This window comes from Periophthalmus magnuspinnatus, chromosome 20, assembly GCF_009829125.3.
Source record: "Periophthalmus magnuspinnatus isolate fPerMag1 chromosome 20, fPerMag1.2.pri, whole genome shotgun sequence".
NCBI lineage: Eukaryota > Metazoa > Chordata > Actinopteri > Gobiiformes > Gobiidae > Periophthalmus > Periophthalmus magnuspinnatus.
The window spans coordinates 7594023-7612291 of record NC_047145.1 but is presented as its reverse complement, the minus strand read 5'-3'; the positions used below and the strand labels follow the sequence as shown (position 1 = coordinate 7612291).

General features: G+C 42.2%; 1 protein-coding gene across 1 annotated transcript in view; it reads left to right on the top strand.

Moving 5' to 3' along the window:
• Positions 1 to 18269, top strand: part of zeb1b (zinc finger E-box binding homeobox 1b) — an 87228-nt gene that overhangs the window by 52270 nt on the left and 16689 nt on the right. Inside the window, exons 2-3 of the mRNA XM_033985691.2 lie at positions 2306 to 2449; positions 16425 to 16586. Of these exons, the coding sequence (XP_033841582.1) occupies positions 2306 to 2449; positions 16425 to 16586 (306 nt within the window). The remainder of the gene's footprint in view (positions 1 to 2305; positions 2450 to 16424; positions 16587 to 18269) is intronic.

Below are 18269 nucleotides of genomic sequence, written 5' to 3'. Positions count from 1 at the left end.
CCCTCACTTCCCTCACCCACCTCCCTCCGCCTGCTCGCGCGAGATCCCTTCACCATACAAGAGGCAGCAGAAGAGAGCTCCACACAATGTGCTTTGATTGGCTGCAGGTTGGGGCCTCTCACCACCTCCTCCTGGCCCCGGAGAGTAGCTCGAGAAGGAGGTGGGCACCAGGAGCTTTGTACTCGGCAGGTGCAGAGGTGGAGTAGGCCAATCCATGCACAAGACTTTTAAATAGACCACGGGAGGAGAGTGGAGTTTGGCAGTGCGATGTTAGAGAGGGAAAGGAAATGGAAACTGTTTTTTAAAGTTGATATTTAGCCATGATTATTGTTACCATACTTCTAGTGTTATCACGATCTCTCAGTACCGACTCCAATACCGCAATGATAATAAAAAACACTCTTTCTTTAGACAAAAGGATGTGATTTTCAGCAAAAAAAAGGGCAGTTTTAGATCATTCTACTATCCTCGAGAAGTCCAATTTTTCTGTATTAATACTTTTTGAAATTACTATCTTAAATAATTGTTTTAGTAGTGTTTTTTTTTTTTTTTTGACAACTTTAATCTCATTTTTATTAAAATTCAATTATTTAAATTTAAATTTTTCATTTTTTGAGGAGGAAATTTAGGTGACTTGACTGAGTGTTGTGCATATGTGAGTTGGTGCATTATCATCTTATGGAAAAAAAGGTATATTGTTGTCTTGTTTGTGGTGTGGTTCTATTGTTGTAGCACGATGGACCTTGTCACTAATACCGGAATTTAAGAAACAATTTGTCAGCCTCAAATTTGTAACAACTATTCTAATATGCATCTCATCTTTGGTGTCTCAAATGCAGCGTACTCTGATAACGTCTCCTCTCTGTAAACATAACCCCGTAGCTGTGTTTTTGCTCCTCTGATGTGCTTGGTTTGGCAGCAGCAGTGCTGGCCCCTCCTGAGGCACACGGGGCCCTCATACATGGATCTGAGGGAGAGAGAGAGAGTGTGGGCGGGTGGGTGGCGGAGCACAGGTGGAGCCAGGAGAACGAGGCACACACGGAGGGTCAGGCACATTTACAGGCTCTAATAAAGCTCTCTGTGGGCAGGCTCCTGGGGGCCCGCTCACAGCCCCCACACACTCCAGCATAACCAAACCACAGATACACAGTTGTATGTGAGTAGTACATAACTGGTGGTGAAGTAAACCAGTTTTGGAATTAAAAATGTGGTTACTCCTGATAGGGTGGATGCAAATGACTAATTTCATGTTTGCCTAACTTTAAAGGTGCACTGTGTAACTTTTTTAGTAGTTGATACACCATGCTTTTCCTAGAATGTTCCACAGTATGGTATTAAACATGTATCTAGCATTTATATATTTACAGGTGTTTTTTATTTGCTTAAAAATACTTCAAAACATGCATTCTTACTGTGAGCAGGGTCACCTCCCCACAGATCCGACTTATGACTTTTAACTCCATGAACTGATAAAAGTTTAATGTGGAACATACTAGGCACAGCAGTAACACAGGACATCTTTAAGTTTTAATTAGTGTTAATGTGGGTCAGCTCTCTGGCTTCTCCGTAGGACAAAGAGTTGTCTAAAATATCAAAAATCAAATACCAATCAATACTAAATACTAAAGTATCGAAACACATTTGAGCAGGTATTTATACTAAAAAGGAGACAGGTGGAGACAAGACAGTTGTTGCTGAGCTAGGCTGCTGCATTAGGATTAAATATGTTTTTTTTTAAATAACTGTGATGCCTTTGGAACTTGTTATTGGTGTTGTATTTGTAAGCAATATGGATGAAAATTCTCATGTACACATTATCCTACAATTGTTTTCTCTTTTGAAATATCATGTGAAGTAATACACATTTTTGCTTCATGTTTGTTTACTTTCACGCTTCATCTGAATCAATAAAGTGCTCTGTGTAACATTTCTGTTGTGCACCTAAATGTAAAATGCAGAATGCACAGTTTGAACATAAAGCCTGTCATGTTTTCACCACATACTTCACTGATCCGGATCTTCAGACGCACAAATCACCTGCTTTTAACTCCCACCTCACTCCATTGTTAACTATGACCATATGTAATGTATCCATCCGCCTGTGTCTGCGCAGTCACCACTTATAATGTGTAACGTAACCTTCCGCCTTATGTCTGCACAGTCACCACTTAACATACATGTAATCTTCTGTATTGTGTCTGTGCAGTCACAACTTACACCATAATGTATAAATCTGCCTTGTGTCTGCGCAGTCACCACTTACAGCATATTTACTAATGTATGCATCCGCCTTATGTCTTTGCAGTGACCACTTACAACAATGGACTGGAGGCAGGCTCGGACACAGATGACGAGGACAAGCTGCATATTGTGGAGGAGGCGGATGGGGCCGAGTGTGACAGCACCCTGCCTGACGAGGAGCACCCCAGGGAGCAGTGCTGGGACCACGGTGAGTCCCTGCACACGGCCCTCTCCCTCCACACAGTCCTATCTTCATGCACAGCCGGGCCCCATGCTAATGCTCTCCTCCTCTGCAGCTTAGCCCCCCTGTCCCCAGGCCTGCTCTTACAGCCCCACGCAGGGAGGCGGATAATCACATTTTACACTCACAATCTTATTTGCACAGAATATGACAAATACGCCACTGGGAGCACAGCACTGTAGTCACTTTGTGCTACTTTGATCTGCACTTAGAGCTGATGCAGAAGTCACTTGAGCATAGCAGTTTGTAGTAATTGTGGTCACTCAAAATATGCATGGGAACTAGCATCATTGGTTAGCCCCTGTTATTTCACGTTTGCTACAAATCTCACAGGTATCCATTGATTTGATAAGTAAAGAAAAATCGAAACAAAAAAAAGTGACATTCACAGGACAGAAATTAAACTTTCCTGCTTAGTTTTATGAGAACACGTATAAGACAAAATAGACTAGTATACGACCATGGACCACAATGGAACCTACCTGGACGACTGAGGGATTACACAGATATAAGGCCACATATGAATATAAAAGAAAGTACTATGATTTAATGACATTCTGCTGTCTAAATAAAGAGTGTTTTATATTCTCATTGTGGTATCAGAATCGGTATTGAGTCTATTCACCTTGGGATTTTAAAATTATAATTTCAACATTGGCCAATATGCAAGTAAAAATATCAGATATTGGTAGTCCATACTGGGCATTCTTTAATTCAGGCAGGACCAGTTCATGAATATCTGCCAGTGGGCCCACTCCTTGTCTTAGTCTCGAACAAGAGTCAAAGTTTAACCTCCCCTGTGTCACTATGAATCAACAAGGTATGACAACACAGTATTCAATTGTCAGGTTAAACTACACCTAGATATCATGGTTTCTCAAGCCAATCACCCACAAACAGATCACGTTGAACTTTTCTGTGTACTTTCTTCTATTGTAGTCACCTGGGTCTGTATGGCTTTGAACCCAGCTGACGTGCCCCCCCCCCCTCGCCCCCTTCCCCCATGTGCCCCCTGTATACCCCCACCCCGCCCACCTGTGTGCCCGTGCTGTCCTCCGTTTGTCCCATTGTGTGAGAGGAGGGGGCAGGAAGCGGCAGAGTCCACAGACAATGCCAGCACAGCCCAAGGCCTTCAAGTCCTCCACACCACTGTGATCACAGGGCTGTTTATGGGACTGCTGGGCATAAAGGGGGGGGGGGGGGGGGGGGGGGGGGGGGGGGCACTCTGAACTCCTGTTTACCTCCAGCCGGGGAAGTCACGTCATGTACAGGAAGCTACGTCATTCCCCTCCCCAGACATACAGAACTACAAATCCAGGTGTGGCAGATCCAAGTGTTTTTGTTTAGTTTTTTTTAATACTATAAGTTGAGTTCAGCCAGAATTTAAAGTGGAACTAAGCACTAAATCAACCATTCAGAATCAGAATCAGAAGACTTTTATTGCCATCATCAGTGAACACAGCTCACAAACTAGGAACTTACTGCGGTGATAAAGTGCAACATAAAAACACACTGATTAAATACAAATAAGAGCATGCACAAAGTAAAAAAAATATGCTTAAAAATTTGCATAATAGCATATTTTGGTCATTTTAGTGCAAGTTAAGTAAATTTGCGGCTTTGTTTTCAAATACAGTCAAAAAGTTTGTGCTGCATCCAGTGACCAGTGCAATTTAAAGTACTACATGACATCACACATGACTTCCTTGATTACAGCCAGATGTTTCTGATTACAAAACCCGGGCTGCAGGGGCGGAGTTTGGAAGTATGGAAACCTGTTAGACCAATGTCCAGACCCTGTCCCTCTTACCCCTTCACTCTCCGCTTTAAGTTTAGCAGCTCTATTTGAAATGTGGTTGTGGGCGGAATTTATGACTATAATGATATCATGGTTTCAGACAGAGAACAAGCAGCAGGGGTTGATGATCCACAAATCTTATTATTTGGGATTGATGCCACAAACTTGTCATATTAATCTTATGGCTTTAATTTCTTTCAACTGGAAACAATCATATCTTTGGGGCTGAATAATGGAACCACTTCTGAAACTATTGCAAAAAGATCATTTCACTTTTGTTTTTTATACTGACAGAAGACGTTTAACTTTGTGCCAGGTTTTGTTTAGTCCCAGTGATACAGATATTAACCATAAACCAACAAATCTGCAATCTGACAGTTAAACAACAAATTCCACCATAGAATTATCCAGTTCAGTTTTGAATGAAAAGATAAAAAAACCTGCCTAATTTAACCTATAACAAGTATGTATGTATATATAGTGAAATGTTCAGCAGTTACCGTGGTGACACAATGCACACATTAGCATTAGTGCACATTTAGGTGTTGGATTTTCAACAAACAGGTGAGAGAGCCTACAGTTAGCATCACACCCCAGGGAATGTTGATGGCATCAGCTGCAAAGTATCAATTGCAGCTGTGCAGCGTGCTTAGGTTTTGGGGAGGTGTTGGAAAGTCCACCCCTGTGCCATGACTCACACTGCGTTCATAATCGACACAATCACCTGGTCCTTAGCAGCTCACACTCTTCACAACCCAACATTTAAAGGTCCTGTATTATACAAAATTGACTCCTGTGAGTGTGAGCCATGTTAAAAAATGCTTGTGATGTCATGTAGTGGTTGTTGTCAAGTTAACAGCTATCTTTTACCTTTAATTCAGTAGAGATGGGCAATTCCAGGGCTGAAATTATCCAGATTATTCTAGTGTAGGTGTATGGAGTTTAAAAACACAGCAGAGCACTTCCTGTATTACCACATGCATTACCACAATGTAAAACAGAGAGTTTTTAGTTTGAGAGAAGAAATATGCAGCGTTTGTGAGTTAAACATGTGTGAATGAAACAAAACACAGCTCCTGGTATGTTTTGGATGAGGAGATCATTTTGTCATAATAACAGAGGAGTGCTTTCATAGACATACATCATAATAATTTTGTTTTGTATATTATATGTACTCTGACTCCCTCTCCCTCGCTCCCTCTCACTCTGTCTCCCTTTATCCCTGTCTCTTTCTCCATCCGTCCCTCTCGGAATGAACTTTTAAAACAAAGATCCAAAAAGCAAAAGAATGGTTAATATTCAGAGAGAAGTGATATAGAGTAAGTCCTCATATCTAGCCCTCTGTCCCTGTCCTTAAGTGAGTAGAGTTTTAGAGGAGAGGATTAGAACGTCTTTTGGCTGCAGCGAACTCTTGAAAAGCTCTGGCTGTGGTATGTGTGCGCCTTACCTCTCTTTTCTTTACACCTCTCTCTCCACTCTTTTCTCTCCTCTTCTTGTCATATATCAAACAGCAGTGTGTTCTCTCCCTCGCTCTCTCTTCCTCTCCCTCTCTAACCCCCTTTCTGTGCTCTTCTCTCTGCCTCTCTTTCTCTCTCTCCTTCCTCTCTTCCTCCCTGTTCCCCTCGGTCCCTCTCTCCTTTCTGCTCCCCCTACCTCCATTTCTCCCTCCCTTTCGCCCTCTCTCTTTCTCTCTCCCTCCTCCTCTATCTACCTCCTCCCTCACCTTTCTCCCTTCCTCCCTCTCTCTCTATCTACCATCTCCCACTCGCTCTTCCCTCTCTCCCACTTTCTCCCCCACTTTCCCTTTATCTCTTCCTCCCTCTTTCCCCCCTCTATCCCTCTCCTATACCTCTCGCTTTCTCCCTCCTTTTTTTGCCTTTATCCCTTTTTTCCTCCCTGTCTTCCTCCCTCTCTCCTTGCCTCTCTACATCTCTCTCCATCATTCTCCTTCCCTCTTTCCCTCCCTCCCTCTCTCCCTGCACTGCCTTCTGGAGCCGCCTTCATCCCGGGACACCACCCTCTAATCTTCTCGTCCTGCAGCTCAGAAGGATCCAAATGAAAGCCTTTCCCTGGACTCACCCACCAATCCTACTCTCCTCCTCCCCGCTCCTCTCTTTCCTCTCTCTCCCCTCTCCTCTTTCCCCTCTCTCCTCTCTTCTCCCCTCTACCCCCTCTACATCTCTCCTTCTCTCTCACTCCCTCCTTCTCTGCTTCTCTACCTTGCTCGCCTCTCCCTCTTTTCTCCCTCCTTCTCTCCCTTTCTACTGCTCTATCTCCTCCTTCTCTCTGTCCCTCACTCTCCTCTCTCCTCCTTTTTCCCTCTTCCCCCTCTCCTCTCTTTACACAGTTTCTGTTTCGTATGGAGCAGTCCTGATTACATGTTATCACAGCCCCTCTCACTCGCCTCTCTGCAGCCTGGCACTACACTAAAAGAGAGAAGTTTCTCTGCTCTTTAAAACAAGTGGAGGAGTTAGAACACAGGCTCATTTTGGACCCCTTTTACCTGTCATTTTCTCTAAGCAACACACGAGATGTAAAATAACTTTTAACTTACTACACAAAATACACTCACTACTATTTTGCACCAACACTGATATTAGTATAAAGTGTCACCGTCAATACTGAAAAATGTGTTGGATCAGGTATCGGTCCCATGATATCGTTTCAGCCGATATCCATACAAAGCTGTTCAGAAGTTATTTGAAGGATACGGAACAGTCACATAACACTTTTGGATCTCTTGTGTAATAATTTAACTGTGTTTTAATGAAAAAAGTAGCATTTTCGGTTAATAACAGGTATACTTAAAGGAAAAGTATCAATATCAGCATTGGGACTGAATAAACTGGATCGGTGTGTCCCTAATTACTACTTAAACACTGCAAGATGAATCCTCTGAATATGTTTTGCTATACTAGATATAACAAGTTTGATTTCTTGGCTTGTTCTGCTGTTATGACACTTCAACCAATTACATTAAATTATTAAACTTTCCCTGATCGTTTTCAATGAGAGCCAGATTAATAGCTCTTTCACTATCTCTCCCTCTCTCTCTCTCACTGTCTCTTCCCTCTCTCCCCATCTTTCTCCCTCCCTCTTCATCTGTCTCCCTCCCTTCTCTCTCCCTCTCTGACTTGTAGAGTCTGATTAAATCTGATAGGGTACAGGGTGGAGCAGTGCTTGGATATACTGTGGATTCATATCTCTGGCCTAAATGAGAGCTAAGCCTGGGTGGACCGGTGTGGAACCATGTCGCCCTGGACGAGCCCGAGCTGAGCGCTGTGCTGTAGGCTCAGTGTGTTCACATGCAGCCTCTGGCACTGAGGACGAGCCTATGACATAATGATGATGGATGGGGCTCCAGAGGAATCCATGCGGCTGCTCCGTGGACAGCAAAGAGGAGGACTTTGTCAGGGGAAAAGCAACAAACTATTAAAACTAACGTTACTAGAAATGAGTGGAATTTTTGAGTGGATTTTAATATATAAGTTCCCATATCAAGGGGGAAAAAAGTTGCCCCACTGCAAACAAATTTATGCCACTGACACAATAACCCTTAACCTCCAAAACACTAATGTACATGTGAAATATTGTTTTTAAAAGAACAAACTTGAGTTACAATAAATAAACAGCAGAATGAAATACTTTACTAGTTAGTTTGCATCTATAACATGTGTCAAACTCAGGGCCCCAGGGCTAAATGTGGCCCCCCACGTCATTTTATGTGCCCATAACAAGATGAATTAACTGTCTGACTGTATTAAAATGTCAGTTTATCAGGAGATACAGTTGCACAGCCATATTTTTACATCTATGGAAATGTATATGTAATATTTTTTTTTACTTGAATAAGAAATAAATACAGAGACAGTAAATGAATAAGTTAAAAAAGTTGTTAAATTTATTTTACATGTGGCCCTTTGAGAGCGACCATTTTGCAGACATGGCCCTTGGTGAAAATGTGTTTGATGTCCCTGATCTGTAATGACTCATAGAAATTATTTATTCAACCCTCTACAGCTCAGATCTACCGTAGTGCAGAAAAACAACAAAACTCTTCCCACTAGCACAGAGAAAAAAGTCCCTACGATAAATACTGACCCCAAAAATGACTGTGTCTGTCATGTATGGAACAATAAGTCAATATCATAGTCATCATGACAGACCTTAGTGCATTTGATGTGTCTTTTTGAAGAGACTCATGCGAAACAATAGACGTAGAGGAGACATTAGCAAGAAAGACCTGACACTACTAAACATGTACGGATGTAATGTTTACTACTGTTAACTCAAGTAAAAGTAACTCTAAAAAAACTAAAATATCTGTATTAAAATCTTTCCATGTGGGACCAGAAATACAGTGTAGAAGTGCACAGAGCTGGACAGAGACAGGCCCAGAGTAAGTGAATCCTCCAGTTTTGGGACAGTGTGGAGGGACAGAGATAGAGAGGGCTCTGGGGGGGTGGAGAGGGGTGGTTTATCAGAATAATGTCCCGGATGCAGCGCGCGATAACATCTGCGGTGTGGACGCACGATAGCAGGAAGCGCCGGGGTCAGAGGTCAGCCAGGACAGGAAGTGGATCACGGCACGGGACGGTATCATTTTGCAGAGGCGTGCAGAGAGAGGGGGGAGACGTGTGGGTGGTCTGAGCTGTACTGTACCCCTTGTTAGTATGAGGAAATGTTGTACATGTTCTACCTCTTATCATGCATTTATTAAATTGCTGAAAAATACCGAACATATGCGATCTTACTATGAGCAAGGTCACCTCTCCACAGATATGACCTGTAACTTGGCTTTGCAGCATTACCTGCTTAGATTATCTTAATGCCATTCTGAGGAACATCTCTATGGAAACAAGCAAATAGTCAATCCTCTGCCCGAAAATTTCCATAGCGCACCAGGAAGTTTATGGACCTAATAGGCTATGCACAGTAGCATGTTAGCTAGGTTAATGTGTCTCAGAGTTAAAGCTAATATTTTATTCAAAGATTCAAATATAAAATTAATTAAAATTAATTCAAGTAAAGACTACCTGATTCTTTTTATATGTAGATTACTTCAATTTTTGGCATAATTTTGATATTTATTATGTCTCAAAATTAGCATTAGCCTTAGCATTGAGACAAACATCTCCCTTTGTAAACAGTGTCCACCTCTGCTCATTTGTAACGTGCTGTCAGTGACATCCACCCCCAGCTCCCGGTCCACTGCCTAATCTTCAAATATTTATACATTTTAGCGTGACTCAGCAAAAATTCCATGGAGGTACAATTGGACAGGACATAGTGACGCCAACAGTGAGGTTGCCAGGCGCTTGTTGTGCACAGAGCCAAATAAACCCCCCCAAAAATTATTATCAGGTTAATTTGTTTAGTAATTTCTTTGTAAAACAGTGCTTCCCCCATACATTTGAAGACTGTGACATTTTGCTATCATCACGTAGGTGTTGTGTGTAATCCACTCTCCATACGTTGTAGCGGAGGTGTTCCTGCGCGGTGTTGCCTGGTTCACATACCAACCTGACTCAGAGCAGCTCCTCCGCCTCAGACCTCAGCCCCAGACCTCAGCTCGCTCCTGGACTCAGGGCCTGGGCTCCAGAGGGACTCACTTCACACATACTCCACACTCTGGCCTGGAGGTGTGGCTGCACTTTGACACGCTTTATACAAAACACACTCCAAACAACAGCGCGTTACACAGCACATCAGGTTTGTCTGCTAGACTTTAACCTCAAGATTTGAATCACATTTGTTTGCTTGAGAGACCTACACACTCAAAGTCAGATTATAATTGAATAAACGCAATATAGATAATGCCATAGTGTGGAATATTTCAGATGGAGCATAAATATCTCCATGGAGACAAGCGGGTTTCATTGTTGTTTGATTTTATAACTGTTTCTGTTGTTAAATTGACATTTTTGTGAAGCCTTGTGAAATAACTGTTGTGGTGATAAATTGAAATTGAAGCAGGTTGTGGACTCTGCAGCAGAAATGTTACATAGTGGGACTTTAAATATCCACTGGGCAGTGAAAGAAGAGCTTAAAGGTTCTATGTTAGGCTCAATTGATTCTTATGAGCTGTAAGCCATGTTATAATGGTGTTATCTCATCAAAAAGATACCTGGAGTTGTGCTTTGTTTCATTCACATGTTTGATTATTAGTCTGTCTACATCTCTAAAGCTCAAAATGCTCTGTTCCACCTCGTTATGTCATATAGTAGTTTTCAAGTTAACAGCTACTTTTACCTTTAGTTTAGGAGAGATTGGCAATTCCAGGGCTGAAATGATCCAAATGATTCTCGTGAAGGTGTATGTAGTTTAAAAACACAGTGGAGCACTTCCTGTATCACCACATGACATCACAAGGTGGAACAGAGTGTTTTCCATTTGAGAGGAGAACTCAGCCTATGTATGCAGGGTTTGTGTGTTAAACATGTGTGAGTGAATAAACACAAAACTTCAGGTATGTTTTTGATGAGGAAACAACATTATTACCGTACATAGATCCGGAAATAGCGTAGTATGGGCCCTTTAACATTAAGGAACAAAACAAATACTAATGCAAAGAGGCTAGTCATTTTTGTAGTAGATGTTTATGTGTTAAAGTCCTTGAGAACTACATATTCTGGAATACTGGTACATATTTCTGTGTTGCAATGTTGAAGAGTTTAGATTTCATGTTTATTCACCAAAGAACTGTAAAAGTATTGTGTCAGATCCAGCAGATTAAAGTTGTGAAATGTGAATTCGAGTGAGGTCATGGGAGAACACCGGCCCCCCCAAACACCCCGACCCTCTGTACATTCCTCTGAGCGCCTTAGCTAGCACCTGCTGCTCCTGCTAGCCACGTACACGCTAACACACACACAACACACACACACACGTTTGGTTGCCATGCTTTTTGAGGACATTACATTAACTGACATTCATTTGCTAGACTCATCTGAACCTTGCATAGTCATTACTTGCCTAAACTCTAACCTTAACCTATTTGAATCTGATCTTTAAATTATCTTGTTGATCTAGTAATAGGTTGTTAAAGTAGACCTATTGTGCTTGTGTCCGCTGTATAGTTATAATCTATGACACCCAAGGATCATTATGCTATAACGTGCACATTTTAAATCGCAATAGTCATCTAACGACTTAATAAAATAAACAAGTCTACTCACTTCCGCATTAGCAAACGGCTGTGCCCAGTGGGAGCTGATGTTGCCGTAAAGGCCATTACAACAAAGCGCTGCATGCTGTCTATTCTATGGATAGCTGCAGATCACACTAGTGAGTAGCAGATTTCATTTGTACATAAATGGCTATGTGATGGTGCTGAATCCTGCATGTATCACCTATTAAAAAAATGAAATTGGAGAAGGAAGTACAGAGCAGTGGGCATGTACAGGTGACAGTGAAAATGGAGTAAAATCAGAACAGTGGCGTCTTGAACATGCATGAATCACTCTAAATACAACTTCAAGAGCAAAAAAAGAAAGGAAACAATTATAACAGTTAAAAGCTCAAAAAAGTAGATTTTGCAGAATAGGTCCACTTTAGATAAAAATACATGAAAATGTCTTCATTTTGTTGAATTAATGTTTCCGTGGTTAAAAAAAAAGTGTTTATTGCATGTTTTGTGCCTAACTTTTTTATTATAGACGTAATCTCAATGGGACGTGATAAAAATAAATAAAATAAATAAATAATCCCACAAAATTTTGAATTTAACAATGTAATTTTGATTAATTTTTGAAAATCATAAAAATCTGCCACTTTAATTTAAAATCACGTTGTTGATAGAATAACAACGGATTTACATAGGGACCTGATTTTTGTCCCTGTGATGTGTGTACTGATTTCAGTCCCCACAATGTGATACATATCTGTCTACGCGCACATGCGGACACACTCACACGCAGCGGGGTTGTCCAGTATCCCCGGCCCTCTTCAAATCCTCTGAAACCATAGCAACCAATGAGCCGGCTTGTATTGTTGGGGCTTTGTTAAGGTGCTCCAGAGGAAGCCCGGAGGATCATGGGAATTCAGAGTGAGTCATGGAGGGCTACACCTGTTCTGACTCGGACAGAACACAGCTGGCCCCTTCCCTCAAAACACAGCGCTCCGGATGGAATGTTCAGGAACGCTACTCGACTACAACTTTATACAGTGTGGGCTAAACAGTTTACCAGTGTAGTAGCAGTTGTTTTTGTATGTTAGAATAGCTAAAAAGTACCCATATTTGGATGAAGTTTCAGGAAATGTACAGTACTGAGCTATGAAAAAACTGTATGCTAAGAAGGGGTTATGCTGAGAAGGCCCAAGCTATGTACACAGTAGCAGATGTATTGAAACTACGTACTCATTTGAGCAAGTATTGATACAAAATAAGTCACATTTACTGGACAGAAATGAACCTATCGGGAATAGCTTTAGAATGCTTTTATTATAATTGTGGTATCCAAATCGGTCTATTCCTTAGTCAAGTTTGAAATGTTTGCATCGTAACAACTGTAGTACACAGTAAAGTCAAATTCAAAGAGAAGCATTCATCTCTAATTGGGGGAATTTAAAGGCACTGTACCTGATTTTTACTATCTTAAAATCATTAAAAAAAGAACTGCTTCACTTTGGTTTACAGTGTTTATTCCTCACTTACCTTATAAGAGCTTTTTGCAACTCCCAGAGTCCAGAGCGGAGTTTTCAAACACCATTCACACTGGTTTATCCCCACACCGATGGTCTTCAGAATGCTGCTTGGTGTTACACTTTTTCCATACTTCATATTCAAATACTAGTTCTTCATTTACAGGGATGCTCAGTTTGATCCCCTATGGTTTTGTCTGTTTATTTGTATATATGGTATCACTCAGGTGCATGCTGTTGTGTCTTTGGGCTCGACACCTCACCCGTATTGTCATTACCAGTCATAATATAAAATGTGGTTAGGCATCTGTTTCCCTGTGGCAACCTTGAATTGACAAAGGCCAGAGATAAATGAAAATGACCACACACCTCTGCATGTGCGTCTTGCTTTCTGTTTGGTGATATAAAAACCTCATATGCCCCTGAACTTTTATCTCTGCTGGTTTCGCTTCTCTGTTCCCCAGGCAGCTCCTATCGATCCTCAAACCTGGTCAACAGCTCTCCACTTTGCTTTTAGCTGGAGAACCTCGTAATCATTCCCTCTGATAATACACCACCTATGGGCCCGAAGAGGAAGAGAGAGGGCTCATACACTGACACACTACTCTGGTTTCCTGCACCGGGTTCAGGAAGTGCACAGATGGAGAGATGGAGTGAGAGAGAGAGAGGGAGGGAAAGAGAGGGAATGTGGGAGAGAGGAGGGAGGGAAAGGGAGAGAGAGAGGAGTAAAAGCAAGTGGAAGGGGGTGAGAAGGAGAGAGAGGGAGAGGGGAAGGCAGGGCAAAAGAGTAAGGGAGGAGGAGAGGTGAGGTAATGAGAGGGAGGAAGCGAGAGAAGATGGAGAGAGAAAAGAGAGAGTCCATACTGTAGTTGCACTTCCTGTGTGGGTCTGTGGTGATTAGCTCTGGTTAGATGAAGTCATCAGGAGAGATGGTGGATATGTTACATGCAGAGAGAGCTCTGACGCTGCTGTCAGACTGAGATGTCTCTCTCATTTGTCTCACACCGTTGTGTTTTGTGTTTCTTCTGTTTTTAGCTGCTGTAAGGATGTTTGAGTGTTACGTTTGATCATAACTGTAACTACAAGAATTAGAAATGAATGACATAATGATTTACCATATAACTTTGCATTTATTTGATTGTAGTGCGCATAATGGCATAAAATTTCCTCGCATTGATCAATCACTATTTTAGATTCAATTTTGAAAATAAAGTAAAAATGGCCATCTACTGTATATTAAAGATTTAGGTTTTATATTTCATAAACACAACCTAACTGTGTTCCCAGATACGAGGTAAACATGTTCAAATCAAATATAACTTTTACTGATACAACTGTAATACTCATTTGTTCTTAAATACACAAACATTGGACATATTAATGGCCCATTTATTTATTCTAAAGTTTGCTATTTTGGTTCTCAAGACAATTATCCAATCAGAAAGCAGAATGAGTTGGTTTAAACCTAAAAGGACTCTCTGTGATCTGAATCGTCACTATCTAAACACCAGCATCAGCATCCAATCATTAATCAGAGCTAGTGCAGCCTCTGCAGCTCAGTGAGTGAATTCGGGAGGTTCTGAGCTAAGTTATGACTGTAGTAGGCAAGGCAAGGCAAGTTTATTTGTATAGCACAATTCATACACAAGGTAATTCAAAGTACTTTACAGAATAAGAAAGACATTAAAATCAGACAAATCAAAACATAAATAATTACAAATAATCATCATAAAAGGCAAGTTTATAAGGGACTAAAGAAGGTATTAAAGTAATTTTATAAACTGAAACAATATTTTTTGTGCTGCTGAGGAGGCTGATGATTCTGCTGCTGCGGTGTAAACAAAGTGCATTATATGGATGACCTGATTGTTTGAGAGGCAAACACAGTACCGGTAGGTTGTCCTGACAATTACAGAAAAGGCAGTTTCCATGGATTCATGTAACCGATGATACTACCACAGCTTCTCAAAAGCACATATTTCATCATTTACTTGCGCTTAATGTACTCTCCACTTATTAACACCACGTCCCTCTATGTCTCTTTCACTGCGAATTAACAACCCTGGTGCCACTTTCTCCTGTTCATTTAGCCGCCGCGTGTTTTGGACAGTGCTCTCCAAACACGCTATCATTAAGCACAATGGCTCGGTCTGAAGAATCACAGGCTAATTACGGCCGAGAGGAGCTTACCTAACACGGTGAAAGGAGCGACACCACAGAGCCTGAGTGAGAGCCCTCAGCCCCCGCCCCTCGCAGCACAGACCCTGGCCTTTGATGCTAATGATCAGCCCATTGTACAGGCTAGCATCCAGAGCACAGAGCCATCCAGCCTGTTTGTTGTGTGTGTGGGCCATTATTGGATTATCAGGTTTCATGGCTGCACAGAGGAGAGGGAGCAGGGTGGAACAGCTGATCGATAGTCCCTAAGTCTTTGTGTTTACATACAGGGATGGAGACACTGCTGTACTAGTATAACTGTGTAAACAAGGGACAGGGACCATTTGGGGATATTTATTTGTATTATACGGCTGCAACATTAATCACAATAAAATTAAAATTAGCAAATCGCAAAGGCTGCAATTTTTAAAGTATCATAATCTCCTTCACAAACAACAAAACCTTCTGTCTTACTCTACATAAAAAATGCTATCCCCGTAGTTTGGATCTGTACAATGTGATTCTTATATTAGTTTGTCTGTTGTTTTTGTCAATTAGAGCTAGCTAGCTAGATTCAGCCTGGAGAACCTTAACTGTGCTCCCATCTACCTCACTGATTCGCCAGAGTTTACCTGCTCCTTAGCCTTCATCAACTCACACCAATTACTTCTCCCCGCTGCTTGCTGCACCTCTTCTTCATCCAATCAGCGTCAAATCTGCCCATTTTAAATCCCACAGTAAATGCACGGCCAATCCAGTTTGTGCCGTGCCCCACCTCCTCCCCAGCATCCCCTTGGCGTCTCATCCTCTTATCGTCCCTTCTCCTCTCCTCAGCCTCAACTCTACCAGACTCGGGGGGGGGAAGACATCTCCTAAACGTCATCTAACTGGCCACGTCCTTCATCGTAATGTCTTCTGTTGGGGTCTGAGCTCCAAAGATAACTCATTCAATAAACCTTACAAATACATTTTTGTGTCTGTCTGAGTTTCTCCAGAGTGAATTCTTCTGGAGGTGTTTAAAATGTTAACCCAGAATCCTATTATGCAAACACAAATAGTAAATTTAATTGCAATTGCAATAATAATCCATAATTTGATTGTTGTTACATTTAGCTGGATGAGGCAATTAACATGTAACCTGTAATGCATTTTTAAATATGTTTCAAGTCATAAAAGAAAAAGTATTGTCATCAATAGGTTGCTGCTTAATTTCCCACACACACACGTCTCCCAGGCCGTGTCCCCAGTATTGGAACTTCTGCCCTGCATGTAGACAGAGGCAGGAGGGTAATACAGTTGGTATAGATATAAAAACCTAACCTCCATTGCCTTGTTTGTGTGCAGTGAAAGAAGAGCCACTGTCTGAGCCAGAGGACGAGCGTAGCACAGATGCCCTGGTAGAGGAGATGCTGCAGCAGGGAGACACAGCCGTCATCTACCCAGAGGCCCCTGAGGACGAGCTGCCCAGGCTGGGGACTCCCGAGGCCCCGGGGCCCGATGAGAACGGTACCACAACACTCGCTATGGACCAGAATCTGTTGTCCCATCTCAGATTAGTTAGTCTAATGTTAAACCAATGAAAATTTGAATATGCCACTGCCACTGGGGCAACTTGTCAGGAGCAGTGGTGCCACAGTGCAGGGCATAGACTTAACAGATCAGGGGTGTCCAAACTTTTTTCATGGAGAGGCGCATACTAAAACAGAGACAATATGGAGGGCCACAGACTGATGGACAATACTGTTAATTCAGTGTTAGAGCTTTAATAGCAGATCTGCATAACATCAACATGTTTATTTGTTTAAGTGACAAAGGTAGACTATTTAAAAATAGCAATAAAAAGTACTTCCCAGGACAATGTGGGCCAATTCATCAGCAAAAAATTGGCCTGAGGCTGCATTTGGCCCCCAAGCCATAGTTTGGACACCCTTGGTATAAATTCACATAGCTAGCCTGCTAGACACCGCGGTCTAAAAAGCAAGTGAGCATGGGAGTGATTCTGGCTCCAATTAACCTATTGAAAAATGGCCGCCCCTCTCTCTGTAGCTGCTGACATGAACATTAACAGACCAATCAGGTGCCTTCTTTCACAAAGGTCCCTCCCACGATTGACAGCGTTGCTAAGCACCCACCCCCTGCCAAACCAGCAGTGTGGGCGGGAAGTGGCAAGTACCTTCAAAGACATTGCTCTTGATTGGCTCTTTGGTTGCTATGATACACATGCTCAAAATTCCAAATTTGGAAATCGGATCCAGATTAGCCACTATAACTACTAGCCTCGCTTGGGTTTGTTTGGCTGGATCCAAATGCTATGGGTGACATCACACTCCCTCTGTCCACTTCTGCAGTGTATGGGTCTTAGGAGGATTTGATGTATTGTGCATGTTTGGGTTTTTTGACAGTACTTGTGATAGAGGAGATGACATACAGTGCCATATGACCTTTTCCCTGAGCTTTGTAACAGCTAAAGCCCATAATTAGCAGCTTCATGTCAGATGCTAATAGTCTCCTGCTCCTTCCTCTCCCCATGTGTGAAGTGACACCTCTACCTGCTGTCACTTCTGCCCTCCCCTCCCTCACCCCCTCCCTCACCCTCTCCCTCACCGTTTCCTGTCCCAGCTGGCTCTTGGCCATACCTACCCCTCACCACAGCAGTGTAAGGAGGGGCAATGGGCAGCACCTGGGTAAATTAGTCACATCCGTGTGATACCTGCCGATAAGTGCACATGTTCCCAGCCCCAGGCCTCACCTGCCGGCCTAATACATCACCTGTTAACACCAATGCTTCACCTGTGTGGGAGCTCAGTGCTCAGCAGCTCCACTCCTGTCACGTGCAATGGCCATTTTCTGGACTACCTCCATGAGAAGAATATAAATTGGAAATATTTAATGACTGCAAGATTTATTAAAGAGGGAAATGCTCTTGACCAATCAGAGGTTTACCTGATGACAATGATCTCATTCAAATCTATTTGAATTTGGTGTTAGCCAGTAGCTAGCTTCAGTGTGCTTAGAGTTAGTTATAGCAATAAACTAATACTTTGCATCTGATGTCATCAACATTCCCTGGAAGTGTGAAACTAACTGGAGGCTCTACTCTGCCTGAAGCTCTGTTACTCAAATTAGACTTTAATCTGAGCTTTGGTTTAACACAATCTGACCAGAAAGTGCTGACTTTGCTGGAACTAC